The sequence below is a fragment of the Stigmatopora argus genome, chromosome 12 (assembly GCF_051989625.1).
Source record: "Stigmatopora argus isolate UIUO_Sarg chromosome 12, RoL_Sarg_1.0, whole genome shotgun sequence".
Lineage (NCBI taxonomy): Eukaryota > Metazoa > Chordata > Actinopteri > Syngnathiformes > Syngnathidae > Stigmatopora > Stigmatopora argus.
The window spans coordinates 15,380,150-15,400,990 of NC_135398.1; the positions used below are offsets into that span (position 1 = coordinate 15,380,150).

The window sequence follows — 20,841 nt, forward strand, 5'->3', positions numbered from 1 at the left end:
TATATCAGAATCACTTGGCAGAGAGGCTCAGTGGATGAAGGATTAGCGCGTCTGCCTCACAGCTCTTGGGTCGAGGGTTTGATCCCAGGTGAGTTTTCACTGTGTGGAGTTTGCTACACTCTAAATTGCCCCTAAGTATGAGTGTGAGCCTGAATGGTTGTCTGTCTCCATTTGCCCAGCAATTGGCTGGCCACCGATTCAGGGTGTCTCACCCCTGGTGCCCATACTAGTTAGCTGGGATAGGATTCAGCACCCCATCATTACCAATTTGAGGATGAGTGTTTCAGAAAATGAATGAATGAAAGATTCATTTGGCAACTCAAGGCCTTCTTTAAGAGCTTAGAAGTTCAATTATGAATATTTTCTATAAATTTCACTGTGGTGGTGGGTGGAAGTATCATCAAGAATGAGAGAGGCGGAGGTAAAGTGGGGGTGGCAAAGCGATATAGAGCAGGAGAACAAAAAGAGAGGTGATCACATAGCTATCTTGGCTCTGATCTGACTGACTTTTGTGTGGAATTACGTGAGGTGCGAGGAGGAAGAAACAATACATTGCCTGTTGGCTTGGAGCATGGCATAAAAGAGATACAGGTGATATACATTTTCTTATCATTAATAATAATAGAACATTTCTAATAAAACAATAATAGGCAGAGAATGGAATATTTCTCATTATTTTCTGTGATGACAAGCAAAGTTTGACAGTTTTACCTCTCGACAAAAAAACCTTTAACCGTAGATCCACGTTTATTGTAATGGTGCAAAATAAGAGCAGAAGCGAGAATGTGCGTGCACCACATGAGGAAATGCATGTTGAGCGGCGTTAGGTGGGAAGGAGCTGCGCGTAGAAGACAGATGGTCACTCAGTGGAGTTGTTCCTCCACTCCCTCGCTTTTCCTGCCCCCCCCACCTCGGTCTTGTGTCCTTCTGCTACTGTTTTCAAATCGATGCATCTTTTGACTTGGCCCCTTCAAGCTCATCTTGTCCAAATCTTCCCGTCCCTAGATACTTCAACCGCCTTGTCATTTTTTTGCTGAAGAAGTCAACTTGAGGAGACCAAAGGTCCATTTGTCAGCGTTCCACCGAGACCTTCTGACACCGCTGAAGAGCCATTTGGGACTCGGACAGACACAGAAGAAACTTTAAATACAGCGAGGAATGAACAACACTAAACAGTGACGCATCCACTATTCTTTCAAGCGTTGGAAATCAACAAGAAAGTCATGCATACCTGTGATCTTAGCATCGTGTTGGCTATGTTGCTGTTATGGGGGCCACCATGGTGCAATGGGCAGAATGACACAGAACCTATAATTCTGGAGGGAAAATGTTTGGTGGTTTGTGACTCCACACCCTCATCTGAACCAGCTGGGAATGCCTTGGGCATGTCTGTGCGCTCGGGCAGTGGCCGAATCGCTTTTTCCGCCAGCCGCCAGACCAACCATGAGCCTACTGACATGAGCAATCGTACAATGATCATCTACTTCGATAATGTAAGTGTGCATGCAAAATTTGCAAAGTTATAGGGAAGTTAGAATTAGTTAGATAGAAAGTATAAAAGTAGATGTTATTGTATGGAAAATTGCATTTTGTTTATCTTTGCCTAAACAACCAGCTTTGAGTGAAGCTTGGTCAAATTTCTACTTTTTTAAATTAAAGTTATTCATATGGTATATTTAAGATGCACATTTTTGTCACGCAATTTGAATCTGAATAACAGCGAGTGACTGTGTGAATATTACAACATGTTTGGATACATTTCACGAGATAACACCATGAACGCTCCTCTTAAAAGAAATAATAAGAGACTTAACCTTAACCTAAGACGTCATGCTTTGGACCCATTGGCGTAAGTTGATTCCATGCACGACATTATAGGATGCACAAAAACATAATTAAATTCAGCCCAAAAACAAATCCCCATTGGGTCCCATTGATGGTACAGTAGGACTCACAAAACCAATAACAATTGATGGTTAATATATATGTACATTTTTTTTACCAAAAAGTCCCCATTAAATATCCTTGATCTACTCAAGTACCATGTTCACCTCATCTCATCTCATTTTTTGAACCGCTTTATCCTCATTAGGACACCCTGAATCAGTGGCCAGCCAATCGCAGGGCACAAGGAGACGGACAACCATTCACTCTCACTCTCATACCTAGCGGCAATTTAGAGTGTCCAATCTGCATGTTTCTGGAATGTGGAAGGAAACCGGAGTACCCGGAGGAAACCCACGCAGGCCCGGGGAGAACATGCAAACTCCACACAGATGGACATGACCTGGATTTGAACCCAGGATCCCAGAGCTGTGAGGCCGACTCACTAACCACTCGCACCACCGGGCCGCCCTACCATGTTCACATGTTCATCCATTTACATAACCATTTTTTCAACATATTCTCAGAAAAATGAGCACTTGCGCACAGCCTTGACCAAAAGGTTGCCGTTTTTTACCAAAACGTGGTCGGGCACCCAAGGCACTTCATCAACCACACAAATTTGCCAGAATCTGTATTTTTCAGTTCTTGAAAATTTCCAGAATTGGATATTTCATTTTTACTGATAAATTCTGAAATTCCAGTTTTTAGACAAAAATCATAACTTTTTAAAATAACTTTTACAAATCCAAATCACAATAAGCTCAAAATTCTTCACAACTAAAATAAATTGTTCTAAATTTGTTTTTTTATCTGTTATTATTGGGATCTCCTTTCTAAAAAATAACAGGTAGTTCTGTTCAAGGTAGTCATGCAAAATATAAATAGTCATTAGTTTTAATTCATGTTTATAGATATACTCAATAACAATGAAGGACTGTTACTTGTATTAGATACATTTTTATTTAGATTAGATTAGATTAACCTTTATTCATCCCGTGTTCGGGAAATTCAGTTTGTAGCAGTAGTAAGACACAGAAAAGACAATGTAGACCTAGATAAAACTGGAACCACACACAGGAAGTCCACACAAGGTTGGAACTTTCTGCGGACTGAGGCTGAGGTTGAAAATATGCAGAATTACTCTCCCAAGCTGATCCGCACAGTCCCTCAGTAGTCTGGAGCTGATCATCAGGACCGGTAGCCTTCCTGGCCTGGATGGTTCCAAAACACGTCCAGGACTGGCATAAAGAAACTAAGCTAATAGACCAATGACTGCCTTTCACACGCGATGGTTGGAGTTCAGTCGTAAAGATCGTGAAAACGTAAAGTAAAAGGTATAAAGTACAAAGTAAATGATAAGGGAAAGTTTTAAGAAATGTTTGAATGTAATAAAGCTGTAAAAACAAAAAAAAACAAGTTATTTAGTGAATTACTTAATGTGGCTTTTACCCTCACTGCTTCTATCTTTCCCGCTGTTAATTCAGATTCTGGTGAATGTGGGCAGTCATTTTGATCAAGAGAGCAGCATCTTCCTAGCACCAAGAAGAGGCGTTTACAGTTTTAACTTTCATGTCGTGAAAGCTTACAACAGACAGACGATTCAAGTAAGTCACTCAGGTGCGCTGTCAGCGATGTAGTTCAAGACAAAACAGCATATCATCATTTTCCCAGGTCAGCTTGATGCTGAATGGTTGGCCAATGATTTCCGCTTTTGCCGGGGACCAGGATGTGACCAGGGAAGCAGCCACAAATGCTGGTTTGGTAATCATGGAGAAAGGGGACAAGGCCTACCTCCGACTAGAGAGGGGCAACCTAATGGGAGGTTGGAAATACTCCACCTTCTCTGGGTTCCTGGTCTTCCCCTTGTGAGCAAATTTGTATTTAAAAGGACAAACAACACCTAGTGGGCTAAACATCACCTCTGTGTGAAAGACGGTTTCTCAAAGTATTTATGAATACAAATCTTAAATTTCTTGTGTTGGGTTCAGACCGGCCACGTTTTTTTTTCCCTTGTTGCATGATGGATTCCTGTATAAACTCACAACGGGTGAGACCTGTCAGACGCGATGCGATGTCACCTGTTTGACTAGATAGGCGGCATCCTGTAATCTTGTGTGTTGATCTTCTGTGTCACAAAGAAAATGGCTGAGTGTATTTTTCTGGGACAGATTTTTAGCAACGACGAGGAAGTAGCCATTAAAATATGTTTCATCATATTTGACCTCTGTCGCAGCATCCGGAACCTTCCTAACATCCAGTCAACAAAAGTACCAAACAAAAAAAGTCAACGTAATAGGAGAGTAATATTACAAGACAGAAGTAATTCATTGAGATGTTATGAGCGAAAAAGTGTAATATAATAAGAGTAAAGTTGTAATATTACAAGAGTAAAATCATAATACAGTAATCCCTCAATTATCGCGGTTAGGGTAGACCAGACATGGCCGTGATAAACGAAAAGCCGTAAAGTAGGGTCACCCTTATTTAAAAAAAAATATATATATATATATATATTATTATTTTATTTTTTTACTTCAGTGCTGAGTCCTAGTAGCAAGCGGAGGACAGGGGAGGGGCTTCCGCTTGCGAGTTTCAGCGTGGATTTCCAAATTTTTATGAACTTACAAAAATATTTTAATTTAAAAAAAAAATTCACCCCCCAAAAAATCCGAGATAGTTGAAACCGCGATATTCGAGGAATTACTGTATTTCAGAAAGTGAGTCATACATTGTCATATTACAGGATTGAAATCGTATTATTACAAGATTTGATTCATCTGTCTTATTTTTACGTTACGTGAACCGTATGTTGTTTAGTTTCATGGGCTGAGACTTGGGGAGGTAGCAACACAAGACTACTTTTGGCATAATTATAGGAGAAAAAAATCGTCAAATAACAAGATTAAAGTTGTTATGTTAGTCATTTTTACGATACTTGAACTGGAAGTTGTTTGATGTACCAACACCAAAACCGTATTTGGCAACGCGTTGTCTTGCAGCAAAATGCAGCCAGTCTGAACGCAGTGTTAGACCTCCGATGATGGGGGGAAATAATGTTTAAAGGTGCTATGAAATGGTAACCTTTTGAAGTAAAAATGAAAATGACTGTCGTAATGAAATTTTACATGTAAAAAAAACCTCACTCAAATCTGACCGATTTTTATTTTTTTACCATTTCATAGCTATTCCACCCGAAACAATGCATTACTGTACGCACACTAGCTCGTAAATGTTGACAGAATGACAGAACGCTCTCACGGAATCTCATCTCTCATCTCATTTTCTGAAACACTTTATCTTCATTAGGGTCACGGGGGGTGCTGGAGCCAATCCCAGGTGACTCCGGGCCACATGCGAGGGACCCTGAATCGGTGGCCAGCCAATCGCAGGGCACAAGGAGTCAAACAACCATTCACGCTCACACTCATACCTAGGGGCAATTTAAAGTGTCCAATCAGCCTACCATGGATGTCTTTGGAATGTGGGAGGAAACCGGAGTACCCGGGGAAAACCCACGCAGGCCCGGGGAGAACATGCAATCTGGATTTGAACCCAGAACCCCAGAGTTGTGAGGCCGAAGAGCTAATCACTTGTGCCACACGGAATCAAAAGAAACCGGAAAAAATCTGCAGATCATGTTTTTTGTGTCATTTTCATAAATGAATTTGTGTCCAGGAAATGATCTGCTAGCATTCTAAAGTCACTATTTCAAAGCAACTTTAAACACAAAACATGACACTTCCTATGACAACAGCTATTTTGTCGGCTAAAATATTACCAACGTGTTTCTATTTATGTTTTTCTCCATTCCTACACAGAGCAAAGAAACCTTTTTTTGCATTCTGTAAACAAGATCTTTTTAACTGGGATGCAAAAAAACAAAGGTGTTGTTTGTCCCTTCAAGTCGTTGTGATGGTGATCGATAGAATTATGTTGGGTTTATGAGAAAAACTTTATTCTTCAGGCAAAGTTCATAGATGCATAACTATACATAACACTTACCTTACTGACGGGAATGAGTGAATAGGATGGAGTTAACTAAAATTGCTTTGCTTATCTATAAATTGAGTTTTTACGGTATAGTGCAATTACAAAATAACCTTGTGCATTGTGGACATCTTTATTGTTGTATTTTCCTCTATTTAATATTTGAAAAGTTAGCTGTCATGTCTGTCTCGCCTTGACAAAACTATCTATGCCTGCATTAGATGTTTATTTACACAAAACTTTCTATAAAGAAGCCATATTAAACCAAATCCATATGAAGTATTCAGTGGGTCCTTTTGATTTTGTGCATTTGTATTGTCAAGTATTTATTACGTACTTACTATTTCCATGTCAACAGCTCAAGTGAAAAAAAAAACCATAAAACAGGCTAAATATTGTTATGCCTCCTTCTCACGGTCCTGTTGCCACTGCCACAGCAGCTGTTTGTAAATATAGCTCCCACCAGCAGAGTTGGCGTTGGCGTGAACCTAACAGTGCAGCATGGAGCAGAGAGTAAGCATGGTATTACGCAAAAATACTCCTTGCAGGGCCGCAGACAGATGGAGCCATTGGCGAGCGGCAAGGTTCAGCTCTGCAGGGCTGCCGCAGATAAAGAGTGTTTTATCTGCAGAATCCCATTTGCACACATATTTATAATGTGTATTGTGATCTTGTGATTTAAGGGCACTTTTGAAGTGTTCCAATAATGTCTCGAGAGTAATATAACATGTTACACAGAGATGCCAACCTCCGTCGATCCCATTTCAGGACTGACCTGGTCCTATTTCCGGAGTATTTCCGGAGTGAATGCGATTCATGCTAAATTGATATAAAATGTAAAAAAATAAAAAAAATAAGCGTAGGACAATTTAAATGAAACTGTTATTGACTCATGTTTTTACATTAATTGAAATATTGTGTTTTTGTAAATTCATATAAAATGTAAAAAAAAAAAATAAGCGTAGGAAAATGTTAATGATACTGTTATTACCATGTTTTTACATTAATTGAAATATTGTGTTATTGTAAATTGATATAAAATGTAAAAAAAATAAAAATAAGCATAGGACAATTTAAATGAAACTGTTATGATCATGTTTTTACATTAATTGATATATTGTGTTTTTGTGAATTCATATAAAATGTAAAAAAAAATATAAGCATGGGAAAATGTTAATGAAACTGTTATTACCATGTTTTTACATTAATTGAAATATTGTGTTTTTGTAAATTCATATAAAATGTAAAAAAAAAAATAAGCATAGGGAAATGTTAATGAAACTGTTATTACCATGTTTTTACATTAATTGAAATATTGTGTTATTGTAAATTGACATAAAATTTATTTATTTTTTAAAAATAAGCGTAGGACAATTTAAATGAAACTGTTATTATCATGTTTTTAAATTAATTGAAATATTGTGTTTTTGTAAACTAGTGAAAAAGTACAGCATAATCAAAATAAGTTTATCTTTGTGTTAGGGTCCTTCTATGTGTGTTTTAGAGTCAGTAATTCCACCATGTCACGCTGTAGTCTGAAGAATATGACATATTTTATTCCTTCATTTTATTGTAGCTGTTGCATTTTTGATATAGTACCACAGTAGGATTGAAACTATTGTTCTCAACTCATTTACAATGAACAAAAGGTCTTTTGTCTGAGTTTCTGCTTCAAGGTGTGGTCCAGGTGATAAGTGGTCCAGGTGACAAGTGGTCCCGGTGATAAGTGGTCCAGATGAAACCAGAGACAAAGGGATCCCCGCGGAGAGGGCGATGGTCCAGATGATACCAGAAACAAAGAAATTCCTACGGAGGGAGCGACCAAGCCAGACGTGGATTCGCGGACAAGCAGATCTCAGGGGAGGACACCCCTCCAGAATCGTCGTGGGACAGTCCGAATATCATTAGAATCAGCGAATGAATATTCATTTTTGTTTAACTATAACTGTGCAAACGCGGGTGTGGACCGTTGTCTTTCCATCCTCCACTGTGCATTACGACGCGCAGCTGGTTTACTATTATTTGGGAGGGGGCCCGGAGCTCTGTAAGGATCAATTTCTGGAATAAACCATCTGTGGAGTAACTCGCAAACCCTGGTTTCTTCCTTCGATGCTGAACGCGCACATTTGTTAGATAAGATCAGACTGAGTTAAGGAATTAGGGATAGGTGTTAAAACTGTGAATCTAACAATTTTGGTGACCCCGACGTGCGTCGAGGGAGGAGAGAGGCTGCGTAGACAAATAGAGGTCGGTCGGTTAATGGTTAATGCCGGAGTCAGGGATTCCGAGGAGTGATATTTATTAGGAAAAGGAAAAACGTTTGGAAACGTGACACGTCGCGGACGTGGGATTAAGGAAGGGGAACCCCGCCGAAGTCGCGGACTTCGAAGCACGTCGTGAACGTGATATTTATAAGAGTGGTCTGGATTTGAGACACTCGGCATCTTTCTATGGAGACTTCTCTGACGGGCGCCTGAAATCTAAAAGGTAAGCGGAATGCCTGTTACTTAACTGTCAAAATTCTGCTATTGGATTTTTAAATTATGGAGAAGTCACAGTAGAAACGTGTTCTAGGGATTTTTTAAAAAAAAAAAAAATCCGAAAGGTTGTATGCATAAGACCTGTTACTTAACCGTACGAAAATTGTGCAAACTTATTTTTTAGAGTAAAAGGGATTTTTAAGATTCCGAAAGGTTGTATGCATAAGACCTGTTACTTAACCGTACGAAAATTGTGCAAACTTATTTTTTAGAGTAGAAGGGATTTTTAAGATTCCGAAAGGTTGTATGTATAAGACCTGTTACTTAACCGTACGAAAATTGTGCAAACTTATTTTTTAGAGTAGGAGTCACAGTAGAAATGTGATTCATATAACACGAGTATTTGTTCAGGGACATTTCCGTGATTATATATCTGGAATCAGTGATTGGGGATTCCAGAACGGTCGTTTTGAGATAAAGGGAAACGTTCGTATGAAAACAAGGGAATAAGGTGATTCCGTAAAAAGGCTATATGTTGGAGACCTTTTACTTAATTGTAAGAAAAATCCAGCAAACGTATTTTTTTTAAGTCTTCAGCAGGGAAACGACTGGGTCCACAGATGTTTTTTTCTTAGGATTGCTCCTAATAAAAATTCCTAATTCTAAATTGGATATACTAAAATTCTAAATTGAACATACTGAAATTCTAAATTTATCCGGTGATTTGTGATGACTGAATTGGTAAAAATGCGAGGAGAGGTTGAAAATGTGTGTGTGTTAGAAGGAATGTTGAGAGGGCTTGGGATAGAATGGAGTGTGTGTGTGTGTGTGCGTGCGTGCGTGTGCGTGCGTGTGTGTGTGCGTTTTGAGAGGAATGTGGAGAAAGATGCTGAATGAGAATGGAATGAATTGATGAGTTTGTATGGAAATGTAGAGGCACAGGTTTTCAAAGACAAGCTAAATTAAATGTGAGTTGGAGAAATAATTTTGTACGTTGAAAGGAAATTTACATTGTACAGGTCAAAAGCGTTTGTCCGTAGCGTTGAAAAAGGAGCATGACGTCACAGCTAAGGCAGAACTAAAAAAAAAAAAAAAGCGGAGGGAGGTGATTAGGAGGAGGCGTGATATATGGTTCTTAGAGATATTGCACTAAATAAATCCCCCCCCCCCCTGGTGAGGGGAGGAAGTTCATGGCGGTGGAGGCTCCTGGCATTGATGAAGTGGACAGAGTTGTGCGCTTGACACGAGACGGGCTATATAGCGGCTATTGTCGAGGGTGTTCCAGAACCTTTGATCTCTACTGTGTTGAAACTCCAACTTTCCAAATTGCCAGGAATGTGGTGGGGCCCGAGATGGTCAGTTACATGGTCGATACGGTGGTCGCTGGCGTGGTTTCTCTGGTGGCCGGGGAAGAAGGTACTCGGGACAGGGCCAACAAGGCAACTTTTTTGTATTGGACACTGGAGATGTGATTGCCCCAGTCAACAACGGCAACCGCAACAACTGTTCCCATGGCAACCCCAAGCACAGCAGTATGGCCCACTACAGCAACAGCGGCCTACGTGTGGGGGAGGACGAGGCACTGGCAGACCATGGCGGCCCACAGCAGCCGGCCCAGTCACCTGGACAATATTACCACGGCGGAGATGATTCTTACGGACCAGGGGATCCTTCACACTCCGAATAGAGGTGACTTTACCAAATGGTGCAAAGATTCCGTGTTCACAACCAATATGAACATGTGGACAGTGGTGGACAATCTATAGGTCACGTCTTGAGCCTGAAACTCCGGCCACTGGGGGACTGTTGTCTGTAGATCACCGGTGGAAATCATTCATTGACTGGCTCCGGCCCTACCATCCACCCATGGATGATTTTCATTGTACGTTGTTTTGTGACATGGAGGATGATTTAGTCTATTAAGACCATTTTCAGAGGGTTCTTGGAGCACCCTGGCAGTTGAAAGGCTTTGGCTCTGTCTCCTGGTCATGAGGCTCGCCGACTCGGTCCGATGGTCATCGCCGGCACCCCTTCACAGATGCGCACACCCCTCACCCGACAAACAAAAAGAGGGGGGTCGCCCAATTGGGATATATTAGTGACAAATTATGGGTCCTCTATTAAACACTGAAATTTAAATTACGAAATTGCTAATTGGAAGGTTAGTTTCTCTAAATTTTAATTGTGGTAAGAAGGGGCTACAGAAATGTCTCTTATTTTAAATAAAACCGCCTTCTTAGAGCGGATAGGAATTCAGCCAGAGCTTTAGCTATTGGTTTTAGTAATATGAGAGTGATTTGCGATTTAGACTTAAGGATTAGGAATCATCCAAATTATTAATGATATCAAACATGAAGACAATGCAGAAATGGCATTGATCCAAATTATTAGGTAAATTGTAGCTGGCAAGTTTAGATAAAAAAATTAATTTAGGATAGGCATAATTTCGCTGAGATGCAATAAACATCATGACTTGTCATCAGTGCACGGATGACAATTCATTGTTTTGCTCATCAACAGATGGAATATGCTTTAGCGTGAGTCGTAAGAATGTATGACTATGAGAATATGTCTAAAAATGAGTGTGAGCGTGAATGGTTGTTTGTCCTTTTGTGTTTTTGATTGGCCGACCACCGAGATATGATCAATCGGTTAGGTATCAAGGTGGAAAATGATTTAGCAAATTGGAATCGATTTCAGAATTCGCCAATAAGCCGTTTCACGGATGGCAACGCCAAATTATGGAAAAATATTTCGTCCAAGGAAATTTTTAATGAAAAAGCAGCAGTACTCCAAATGTGAAATTTGAAGTGGAGAAACAAATCTGCTATGCGAAATTTGGGAGCACTGGAAAAAACAAAGGCAGTGCTTGATATGAAATTCCAAAGTACTATTGATTTATAGTGATAATGGCATCCAAATTGTGTTAATAGAAACATTGACTGAATTGACAAAAGTTTCCATATTTCGTTATGAAATCATTGCGCCTACATAACGAGGTCAACAAGACAACAAAATATGGAAATCCAATTTAGTGGAATGTACCAAACGCCATTATTCACTACACGATTGGAGCTGGATGATAAGGCTAATCTGGCGATCTGCATAAAAGAAAAATTTTAAAGAAACGCATTAAATTTGGGTTGGCAGAGGGAGATTGTGCTTTTCAACAGGAAACATGGAGAACAACCCAGGATGTGAGTGTGGCTATTGCAGAGAACGGGAAAGCTGTTTTCCTGAGGAGAAGGCAGCCTGGTTTGCTTTTTGCATTTTTCCTATTTTTAGTATGATTAGTTAATTTGTGTAAATACAGGAAAGAGAAATTGGCAAAATAATGTACGGCACCAAAAGGTCCTGGGTTCAAGCCCTCCCACTGGCTCTACTCTCGATTCGTCAAACCATAAACAAAACCACAAATTTTGCCCCATTTGAATTACTTACGGGCCGGCTGATGCCCGGTCCTAGTTCCTCAATCACCCCATACGATCTCTCGCATGCAGCATATTAGTCGACAACTTCATTCTCTTGTATCTAGTATTTCTTCACAGATACAGGAGGCTGCTGCAGCTGCACGTGATCACCCACAGTCTCAACCCACATTTTTCTCAAGGTTCTATCCAGGAAGTGGTCGGAGCCCAGGTGGACAGGTGTCCTTTCAGAGTGACTGCTCGTACATCAAAGGCGGTTCAACTTGAACATGAGGGACAGAAGTGGTTTCATTATTCCCAAATTGGAGCCGTTGATCCATGTAACCCATAACCACACACTCCACCACAGGATCCTCCAAAGGCAGCCTTTGATTCTCCCGGGGACAGGTCACATACATCTAAACATGACACATAGTTCCTGGACATAGTTCCTGTTCTGGACTGGGCTTATCCCAGTCCAAGAGAGGGAAGTGGTGTACAGGATGTTTTGGCTTATTATTGTTTTAATTTTTCTCTTGTTATTTTTTGAAGGAGCGCTCCACGTGTATTTCATACTCCTGTTTGGCGATCTCCAATCAGACGGATGTGGCTCCAATGACACCGCAATCTCCAACAGATGAGACACCACTAGCTTCCTAACCCTGTGTGTGGTCCTCGGATACCGATCCATGGTGGCCAGTGGGGATGTGTAAACCTAGTCTACTCAGGCGAAAACTGGCAAGGTGACTCCGTCAATCGTGTCCCCTAAATTGGTTTAGAATGATTACAGGTATTACGGCAGGATCTAACAATTGGCTGTTAATGGCAGAGCAAGCTGCCAGCAAAACCCAAGATGATTGCCTCGTGTATGGGTGCTCGACCCGTACTCCGTATTGTTTCGGCCCCAGTCGAAGATGAATGTATTGTGGACCTTCTAAAAAACAATAAACCAAAATTTAATTGTTCTAAGTATGATTCGATATTCCCATAAGGATAAAGAGAAACCAATTTTTGATAAAGCAGTAGCACGACAACATTTTACCTGTCTCAAATTAAAGGGGATTGGAAAATCATTGGGAAGCATTCCGTCTGATTGGTGTGTATTAAATATGTCTTTTCCGGTACCACACCCCTTATCCCAAGCGGAACTTCTGGTTATGGTGTGGAAGCGATAAATTGTGTGATAGATTACCCACAAATGCTTCTGGTGTGTGCTCTTTGGTGTCTTTGTTGCTTCCGGTTTCTGTTTCCCCAGTGAATCTCACAGTTGGAGTACAATTGCCTTCAAACCTGAAGGATATTTTGCATCGCAACAAGAGAGCAACACCCGCCTGGATGGGTCTCAGCAGGATTCGAAGGTCTTCTAATTTGGCATTGGAAGGCCTCCGAACCCTGACTAATAAGATGGCAGACCATTCAGGTGTGGGCGACTCAATCTGGGACCAATGGATGAATCATCTCGGTACCTGGAAAGGTTTGATGGGAATTGTCTTTATATCGGTTGTTGTTTTCACGACTTTACTTAGTCTTTGTGGATGTTGCCTCATCCCCATGGCTCGTACTCTGGTTATTCGTTTGATCGATAGGACAGTGGGACCAGATCCGAAAGGTCAGTATACTCAATTGCTACAAACTGATCCCTCTGCAACCACCGCCGAGCATGTGTTCATGGATACACTAATGTGATGCTTCTTTGTTTCTTTTCTTATACTAACGTAGTGCTTCTTAGTTTTTTCTTACTAACTTGTGTGTTGTTTGTCGGTATGGTCTCTTTTGGGAGACCAAGAGAGGGAATGAAGAATATGACATATTTTATTCCTTCATTTTATTGTAGCTGTTGCATTTTTGATATAGTACCACAGTAGGATTGAAACTATTGTTCTCAACTCATTTACAATGAACAAAAGGTCTTTTGTCTGAGTTTCTGCTTCAAGGTGTGGTCCAGGTGATAAGTGGTCCAGGTGACAAGTGGTCCCGGTGATAAGTGGTCCAGATGAAACCAGAGACAAAGGGATCCCCGCGGAGAGGGCGATGGTCCAGATGATACCAGAAACAAAGAAATTCCTACGGAGGGAGCGACCAAGCCAGACGTGGATTCGCGGACAAGCAGATCTCAGGGGAGGACACCCCTCCAGAATCGTCGTGGGACAGTCCGAATATCATTAGAATCAGCGAATGAATATTCATTTTTGTTTAACTATAACTGTGCAAACGCGGGTGTGGACCGTTGTCTTTCCATCCTCCACTGTGCATTACGACGCGCAGCTGGTTTACTATTATTTGGGAGGGGGCCCGGAGCTCTGTAAGGATCAATTTCTGGAATAAACCATCTGTGGAGTAACTCGCAAACCCTGGTTTCTTCCTTCGATGCTGAACGCGCACATTTGTTAGATAAGATCAGACTGAGTTAAGGAATTAGGGATAGGTGTTAAAACTGTGAATCTAACAAGTCGCACATGCATGTTCTAGAATGCGCAAATGTCGGTCCTTTTGGAGACGGCGTTAACATGGGATATTTCGTGGAATGCGAGTGTCTCAATTTTTTTAAAGTTTCATCCAAATTGCGATCCATTTTGCGCTTATTCCGACGAGGCATATTGATAAGATAAACCAGTGCTGTGTACGCCTACTTCCTGGTTTAGAACAACCCCATAAATGATGAGATTTGTTTCAAAACAAAAGACTGGTGGTTTAGTCAGCCTAAATAATACTTCACCTGTGAAAAAAAATGAAAACAAAAATGTTAAAGCGATAGAGACTACCTATGCAATCGATTCCGAATCGATTGCCATGCTGAAGTCGCACTAGACAAATCATTCGTCAGAATTTATAACTGGGATGATTCACAATGCACTCGTGTTACCGAATTCTTCCAGATTACAGTGCAGTTGAATCAAGATGGCAGAAGCCGTAGAAACAGTGTGAATTCCGAGGAATTTAAATTGGAAATTTGGTACTTTTCCGAAATGGTTGCTTCAAAAAAAATACTTGGTGAAATTTTGGGGGGAATTTCCGGAGTTTAGGGAGGTTGTCCGAAGTCCCGGAATTTGCGTTGCATTTCCGCAGAAACTCCTGAAATTCAGGAGTAGTTGGCAGCCCTGCATTTATATATAAAATATATTAATATTAGTAGAATGCTTTTGGGTCTTAAAATGTTTAATTTAGATAAGGCAGGAAATTATTTCAAATGGAGAAGGATTTACATTTGCTAAATGATTTATTCATACATTTTCTGTGCAGCTTCTCCTCACAAGGGTTGTACTGGGTGCTTTAGTCTATCCCAGCCAATTCTACGCTGCAGGTGGGTGACACCCCAAATTGATTGCCAACCAAAGGGCACAAAGAGATGGACAACCTGGTACTCGGACGTTTGGTCGCCGGACGTTTGGTCGCCGGACGTTTGGTCGCCCGGACGTTTGGTCGCCGGACGTTTGACAACATGACAGAGAGTTTACTGTTGAAACCAGCTCTCAAAATTATATTCATGAGAGAGAGTTTAATATCTAAATATATACTGTTGAAACCAGCTCTCAAAATTATATTCACCCGGGCGACCAAACGTCCGGGCGACCAAACGTCCGGCGACCAAACGTCCGGCGACCAAACGTCCGGCGACCAAAACGTCCGGTCACGGGACAACCTTTCACACTCATACCCATGGGGAATTTAGAGTGTACAACCAGTCTTTTAGATATGGTAGGAAACAGGAGTTCCTAGAGAAAACCCATGCAGGCTCAGCGATAATATGTATACCCCACACTGGAAGGTTGTTAAAAATCAGTCGTTAAACCCTTGTCTCAGAATTGTGTGGTGGTCGTGCTAACCCAGAGGTAGGGAACTTATGGCTCGGGGGCCATATGTGGCTCCTTTAATGGGTGTATAAGGCTCTCCGCTAACCTGTGGTAAAATATGGGAACCACTGGTGAGAGACCCAAGTCCCGAACGCACCAATGGGAGCGTCACGCCGGCACTGTGGCGTCGACACTATCTCTAGTGCCTTTTTAATCATAATTTTTCTTCATTAGACTCTTCTGCATGCATATTCTCATTGATACTCATTGATTAGCAACAGTGAAAAATGTTCTCAAAAGAGTCATAGGTTTCCTACCCCTAGTGTAGGGTTTCACTCGCCTGACCTGGTTTTCTGTCTCTCTGTGTGCCCTACAGCTGACTGGCTACCAATTTAGGATGTCGTGATCCTTTCGCCCGCTGGCATAGGCTCCAGCAGCACCCGTAATCCAAAATGTCAATATTTTTTTGTGGCCACCATTATTTTCCTGCACTGCCGGCATGACGTTTACCAGAGGTTCACAGGTCGCCACTGGAATCCTCTTCCACTCTTCCATGATTAAATCATGTAGCTGGCGGATGTTGGAAGCCCTGTGTCCTCAGTTTGCTACTAGAACTCAGCACTGAAGTAAAAAAAACTTTTTTTAAATTGGGGTGACCCTACTTTGCGGTTTTTCGTTTATCGTGGCCATGTTTTGTCTACATTAACCGCAATAATTGAGGGATTACTGTGCTCACTTTTGTTGGCAGCATTCTGTAGAAGAAAGCATTTTGTGTGTGTGCTGCAATGAACAGCTAGGCCCGGTTCTTCTATTCACAAATTCTTTAATTCTTTCAAGTGGACAGAAGGTACAAACTTGATTCCAAGTCAATAACAAAAAGTGAAAACACAACATAGAACAATAACACAAATGAAAACACAGAGACAGAATTTTTAGACAATATAGACCAGTCCGGGCGCCCTCTCCTTCCACCCTTCAGTGGCTTCCGGGTTGCAGAGAGGGTCATAGCTTCAAGGCACGTCCACTTTTAAGCAAATGAACAAGTGGGTGTAACTCAAGCAGTGTCCTGTTCCAAGGAGATGAGTTGAGAACAAAAGGTGTCGATCTTCCCTTGCCCATCTCAAGATGATGCCATTCCGTCTCCTTTTGGGCCCCCCTGCTTGGGTAACTGAATTAGTTATGTAAAAGCGTAAATTCCACAGACGTTCTGTCTCCAAAAGAACAGATAACTAAGAACCTACATATAAATACCCATTATTTGAAAGCAATGAAAGAACACGTGATAACAAATATTTCTTTTCACATTCATTTCTGTGTTTTGAGTTATTTTGAAGATACAGTTACATCTCGTTACTATGCGTCTCTCGCTATTATGCCACTTTTGCTCGGTCCCGCCAAAATTCAATACAAAATAAATGTACATTGCCACCCCCTAATCTCACTACTACGTCACTATTTTGTGTGTGTGTTGTACTTTCTAAATCATTTATTTTTCAAATTTAATCCACAACGTCAGCTCAGAAACACAAGAGAATCGACTTTACACTGCAGGAGAAGCACTCATTCCTCTCTCAAGGAATAATGTTTGAAAATATTAATTGTTTATGGCTCTCTTCGTCAAAAATGTTCCCGACCCCTGCCCTACACCTTCAGATGGCATTTATTTTACAATAAAGACATGTATTTAAGGTGGCTCGGCGGACGCGTGGTTAGCATGTCGGCCTCACAGTTCTGAGCTCGAGGGTTCGATCCCAGGTCGGTCTACCTGTGTGGAGTTTCCATGTTCTCCCAAGGGTTGCCTGGGTTTTCTCCGAGTGCTCTGGTTTCCCCCCAGATCCCCAAAACATGCAGGTTAGGCTGGTTGAACACTCTAAATTTCCTTTAGGTATGAGTGTGAGCGTGAATGGTTATCTGTCTGCTTGTGCCCTGCGATTGGCTGGCCACCGATTCAGGGTGTGCCTCGCCTGGTGCCCGTAATTAGCTGGGATAGGCTCCAGCACACCCACGATCCTTGTGAGGATAAGCGGTTCAGAAAATGAATGAATGAAATGTATTTAATGCAACCAAACAAAAATGTCACAAACACCTCCACACTAAAATAATGATGTGCTTGTATTGCATTGATTGGGGACCCAAGCGCAGGAAATAGATCCAACGGCACAAAGGAAAGTGCTGATGAACAAACATAAGGGAAACAACTACAGAATAAACCCCCCCAAAAAACTGAGGAAAATAATGAAGAAACAAACTGAATGGGGAAGCACACGTACGAAGTGCTGTACACCAACAGAAGGCAACATAATCACAGACAGAAAATAATCGCACGCTCGACATACGAAGACACAGCGTTTAAATACATAGGCATGGTTGATGACAATCCTGACCGGACGATTCGCTGAAAGACGTTTCGCCGACGGACGTTTGGCTGACGGACAGTTCGCCGAACGGATGTTTCGCCGAAACAGGATTCGCGCGCTCGCCCCGCCCCCGGATCATGTGTGTACATGTTTTTCAACCTCGGCCCGCGGGCCATATACGGCCCGTTACAGATAACATTCATTTAGGAATAACAAGAGCATGTACCTGCTGGACATATTTCTAAATACAAGTACGTACTACAATGTGCTGCCAATTTTTTTATATTTTTTATTTTATCCTTGGGCCGTATATGGCCCGCGGACCGAGGTTGAAAAACATGTACACACACGATTCGGGTGCGGGGCGAGCGCGCGCATCCCGTTTCGGCGAAACATCCGTTCGGCGAACTGTCCGCCGGCGAAACGTCTTTCGGCGAATCGTCCGAGTACTGTCTTTATTAGTGAACTTACAGTATTTATTCGAGTATAACGCGCATAATTTTGAAGTAAAGTTCGGGAGCGCATTATACATGAGTTCTTCGCTTTTATGACCAAATCCCAGTGTAAAACAGCCCTCCATCCGTTAAAAAGTCCCCTCCGCAGCTGTTATAATGGGAGACGTAAATCCTGTCTTTGTCCACCAGATGGCGTGAGAGAGCCCGGGAGGCTAAAATAAAATAAAAGTTGCTCCAGAGAAAGGGGGGGCACTCTGTATCTGTGGCCAGCCAATCGCAGGAGACAAGGAGGGGGACAGCCATTCACACTCATACCTAGGGGTAATTTAGAGTGTCCAATCAGCCGACCATGCATGTCTTTGGTATGCGGGAGGAAATCAGAGTGCCTAGGGAAAACTCACGCAGGCCTGGGGAGAACATGCAAACTCCACACAGGTGGACTGACCTGGATTTTAACCCAGGTCCCCCACTGTGAGGCCGACGCACTTACCACTCAGCCGCCGGGCCGCCCTTGTATACCAATATTTAGTCACAAATTATGGGTGCGCGTTATACTTCAATAAATATGGTAATTTGGCCTTTTCTAAATATTTGTTTGCACATGTTCACTGCTTTAGTACTTTTTGTAAAACTTTCTGATTTCTGACAAGGAGCTGGAAAGGAAATATGGCAAAAGGTTATTCATTAATGCACAAACTGATTCTTGATTGATTAACAGTACTGTCAACTGGTAGACTTGAAAATCGTTATAAAGAAACTAGAAAAATGTGCACAGACGCGATACAGTTACTGAACCCGTTCTATTTTTCACTACCACTTATTTTTCACAATCTGAGGAAAGAAAGAACTGGTTTGACCTCTTGCGTATCCCACACTGTGCAGCCAAAAAGTGTGGTATACCGATATTGGAGTCTTTTTTTCCTTTGGATTTCAGAGCAAAATTGGTCTATAAAAAACTCTGAAAGTGATGTTTCTTGTGTATTGCGATGAAACAATGGGGTTTACTGACAGCAAATAATGGCAACCAGGGATACTCAGAATTGATAGGTTAAAACACGATTTGCATTTAGAAATTGTCTGACACAATTTTCAATGCCACTTCCGTGAAAATTGTGGCCTCTATTTACAATTAATCAAAAATTACAAATAAGAAGAATGAAATTCTGTTTTTAAACAAGATTTATCCTGGTGGTACATAATAAAGGGTGATCTTTTTAAAGACATTATTGTGCGTTTGAATTTGCTTTAACTCAAATGTAAATTTTCCGTTTAGAATTGTTGGGTATCAAATTATACAAATACGTACCTTACCTTTATACCACATCTTATATATATTTTTATTTGATATACTTTAAGTAATACATAATAAACTAGTTATTTATGAGCTACTCAATTTTTCCAACTAGAACTAATTTATGTACTTCAGGTAATTATTTAGAGCACTACTTTTTTTTACTTCAAAGTATAACATTAGTATAATTACAAGAGTATAGTACGTAGTCTACTTTTAACTACCGCGACTGTATAATGGCAGTGTCTCCTCCGTGTTATGCCACTAGATGGCGCTAATTTCCCAATCACGGCACGGCGACGAAACGGTAACGTCGATTCTCTGCTATTACATTACCCGATAAATGCAAGGTAAAATATAATGTTATGTTAGTGTGGGTCCATCAAAGTCAGAATATATATTCTTGTGTTATACCTCAACAAAATGGTCGAAATATCACACGGATCTTCATTGAACGATCAAAGTAAGCGGCTTGTACAAAAACACTTCCTGCGAATCAGGGGTTATACATTTAAATTGCTTCTCCGGTACAATCCCCAGTTTATTTTTGCATCAAAACACAATATTTGTACATAGAGTGTCTTCTCACGTTAGCATCGAGGGCAGTAAAGCTGCCGTACCGGAGATCACTCAGTCAAATGAGCTCAGCTAGGCCGCATTTATTGTTCCTCAACCTAACCACCAGGTCTCATCCCGCCTAACGGCGGCCATACTCTGACTGACGGGTATCATAACCAATAAACAGAAAGCCTGCTTCCGGATTGTAAGTTATCTGACCAATCGCAGCTCGGTAGCGTCCGCGAGGCAGGCTTTGTACGGGCTCCCAGGCAAGAAGGTTAGTTCCTGCTCTTCCTTAGCCGTTTCCTGTAACCGTACTGTGTTGTGAGACGGAGAAAGCCATGTGTGTCGATGCAAAGGTAAATTTAGCGCCCCGAATTATTACCGCGAGCCGTTGGGCAGCTGATTCGATGCTTATTTCCCGGAGTTTAACCGAAAAATGGACGCAGACTAACTGAAATAGTATCGCGGCCTAACCCGTGTCAGAACGTTGACGGGTAATGGTTATTGTGGCACGTTGCTTTGCTTTGGTTGGGTTTGTTGATGAGATTGAAGGAGTCGGCTTGACTTGATGGTCACTCGTAATTGACCCAGAAGCCATTTAACTTCTGCAGACATACAAAACGAC

The 20,841-nt window shown here is 41.4% G+C and overlaps 2 protein-coding genes across 5 annotated transcripts in view; both read left to right on the plus strand.

Moving 5' to 3' along the window:
- The first annotated feature begins 439 nt into the window (after positions 1 to 439).
- Positions 440 to 5,495, plus strand: cbln12 (cerebellin 12). 2 transcript variants are annotated; one of them, XM_077615917.1, is made up of 4 exons: positions 440 to 591; positions 1,006 to 1,493; positions 3,372 to 3,491; positions 3,559 to 5,495. In XM_077615917.1, exons 2-4 carry the CDS (start codon positions 1,224 to 1,226, stop codon positions 3,754 to 3,756), a joined length of 588 nt encoding a protein of 195 aa, XP_077472043.1. In that variant the 5' UTR covers positions 440 to 591; positions 1,006 to 1,223; the 3' UTR covers positions 3,757 to 5,495. The 2 variants fall into 2 exon arrangements, with proteins under 2 accessions (XP_077472043.1, XP_077472044.1); XM_077615918.1 differs by lacking the exon at positions 440 to 591 and having other exon boundaries at positions 856 to 1,493.
- Positions 5,496 to 20,479: 14,984 nt separating this feature from the next.
- Positions 20,480 to 20,841, plus strand: part of chd8 (chromodomain helicase DNA binding protein 8) — a 37,990-nt gene continuing 37,628 nt past the window's right edge. For all 3 annotated transcript variants that reach the window (XM_077614880.1, XM_077614881.1, XM_077614882.1), the window contains exon 1: positions 20,480 to 20,572. The gene's annotated coding sequence lies outside the window, so the exon portion shown is untranslated. The remainder of the gene's footprint in view (positions 20,573 to 20,841) is intronic.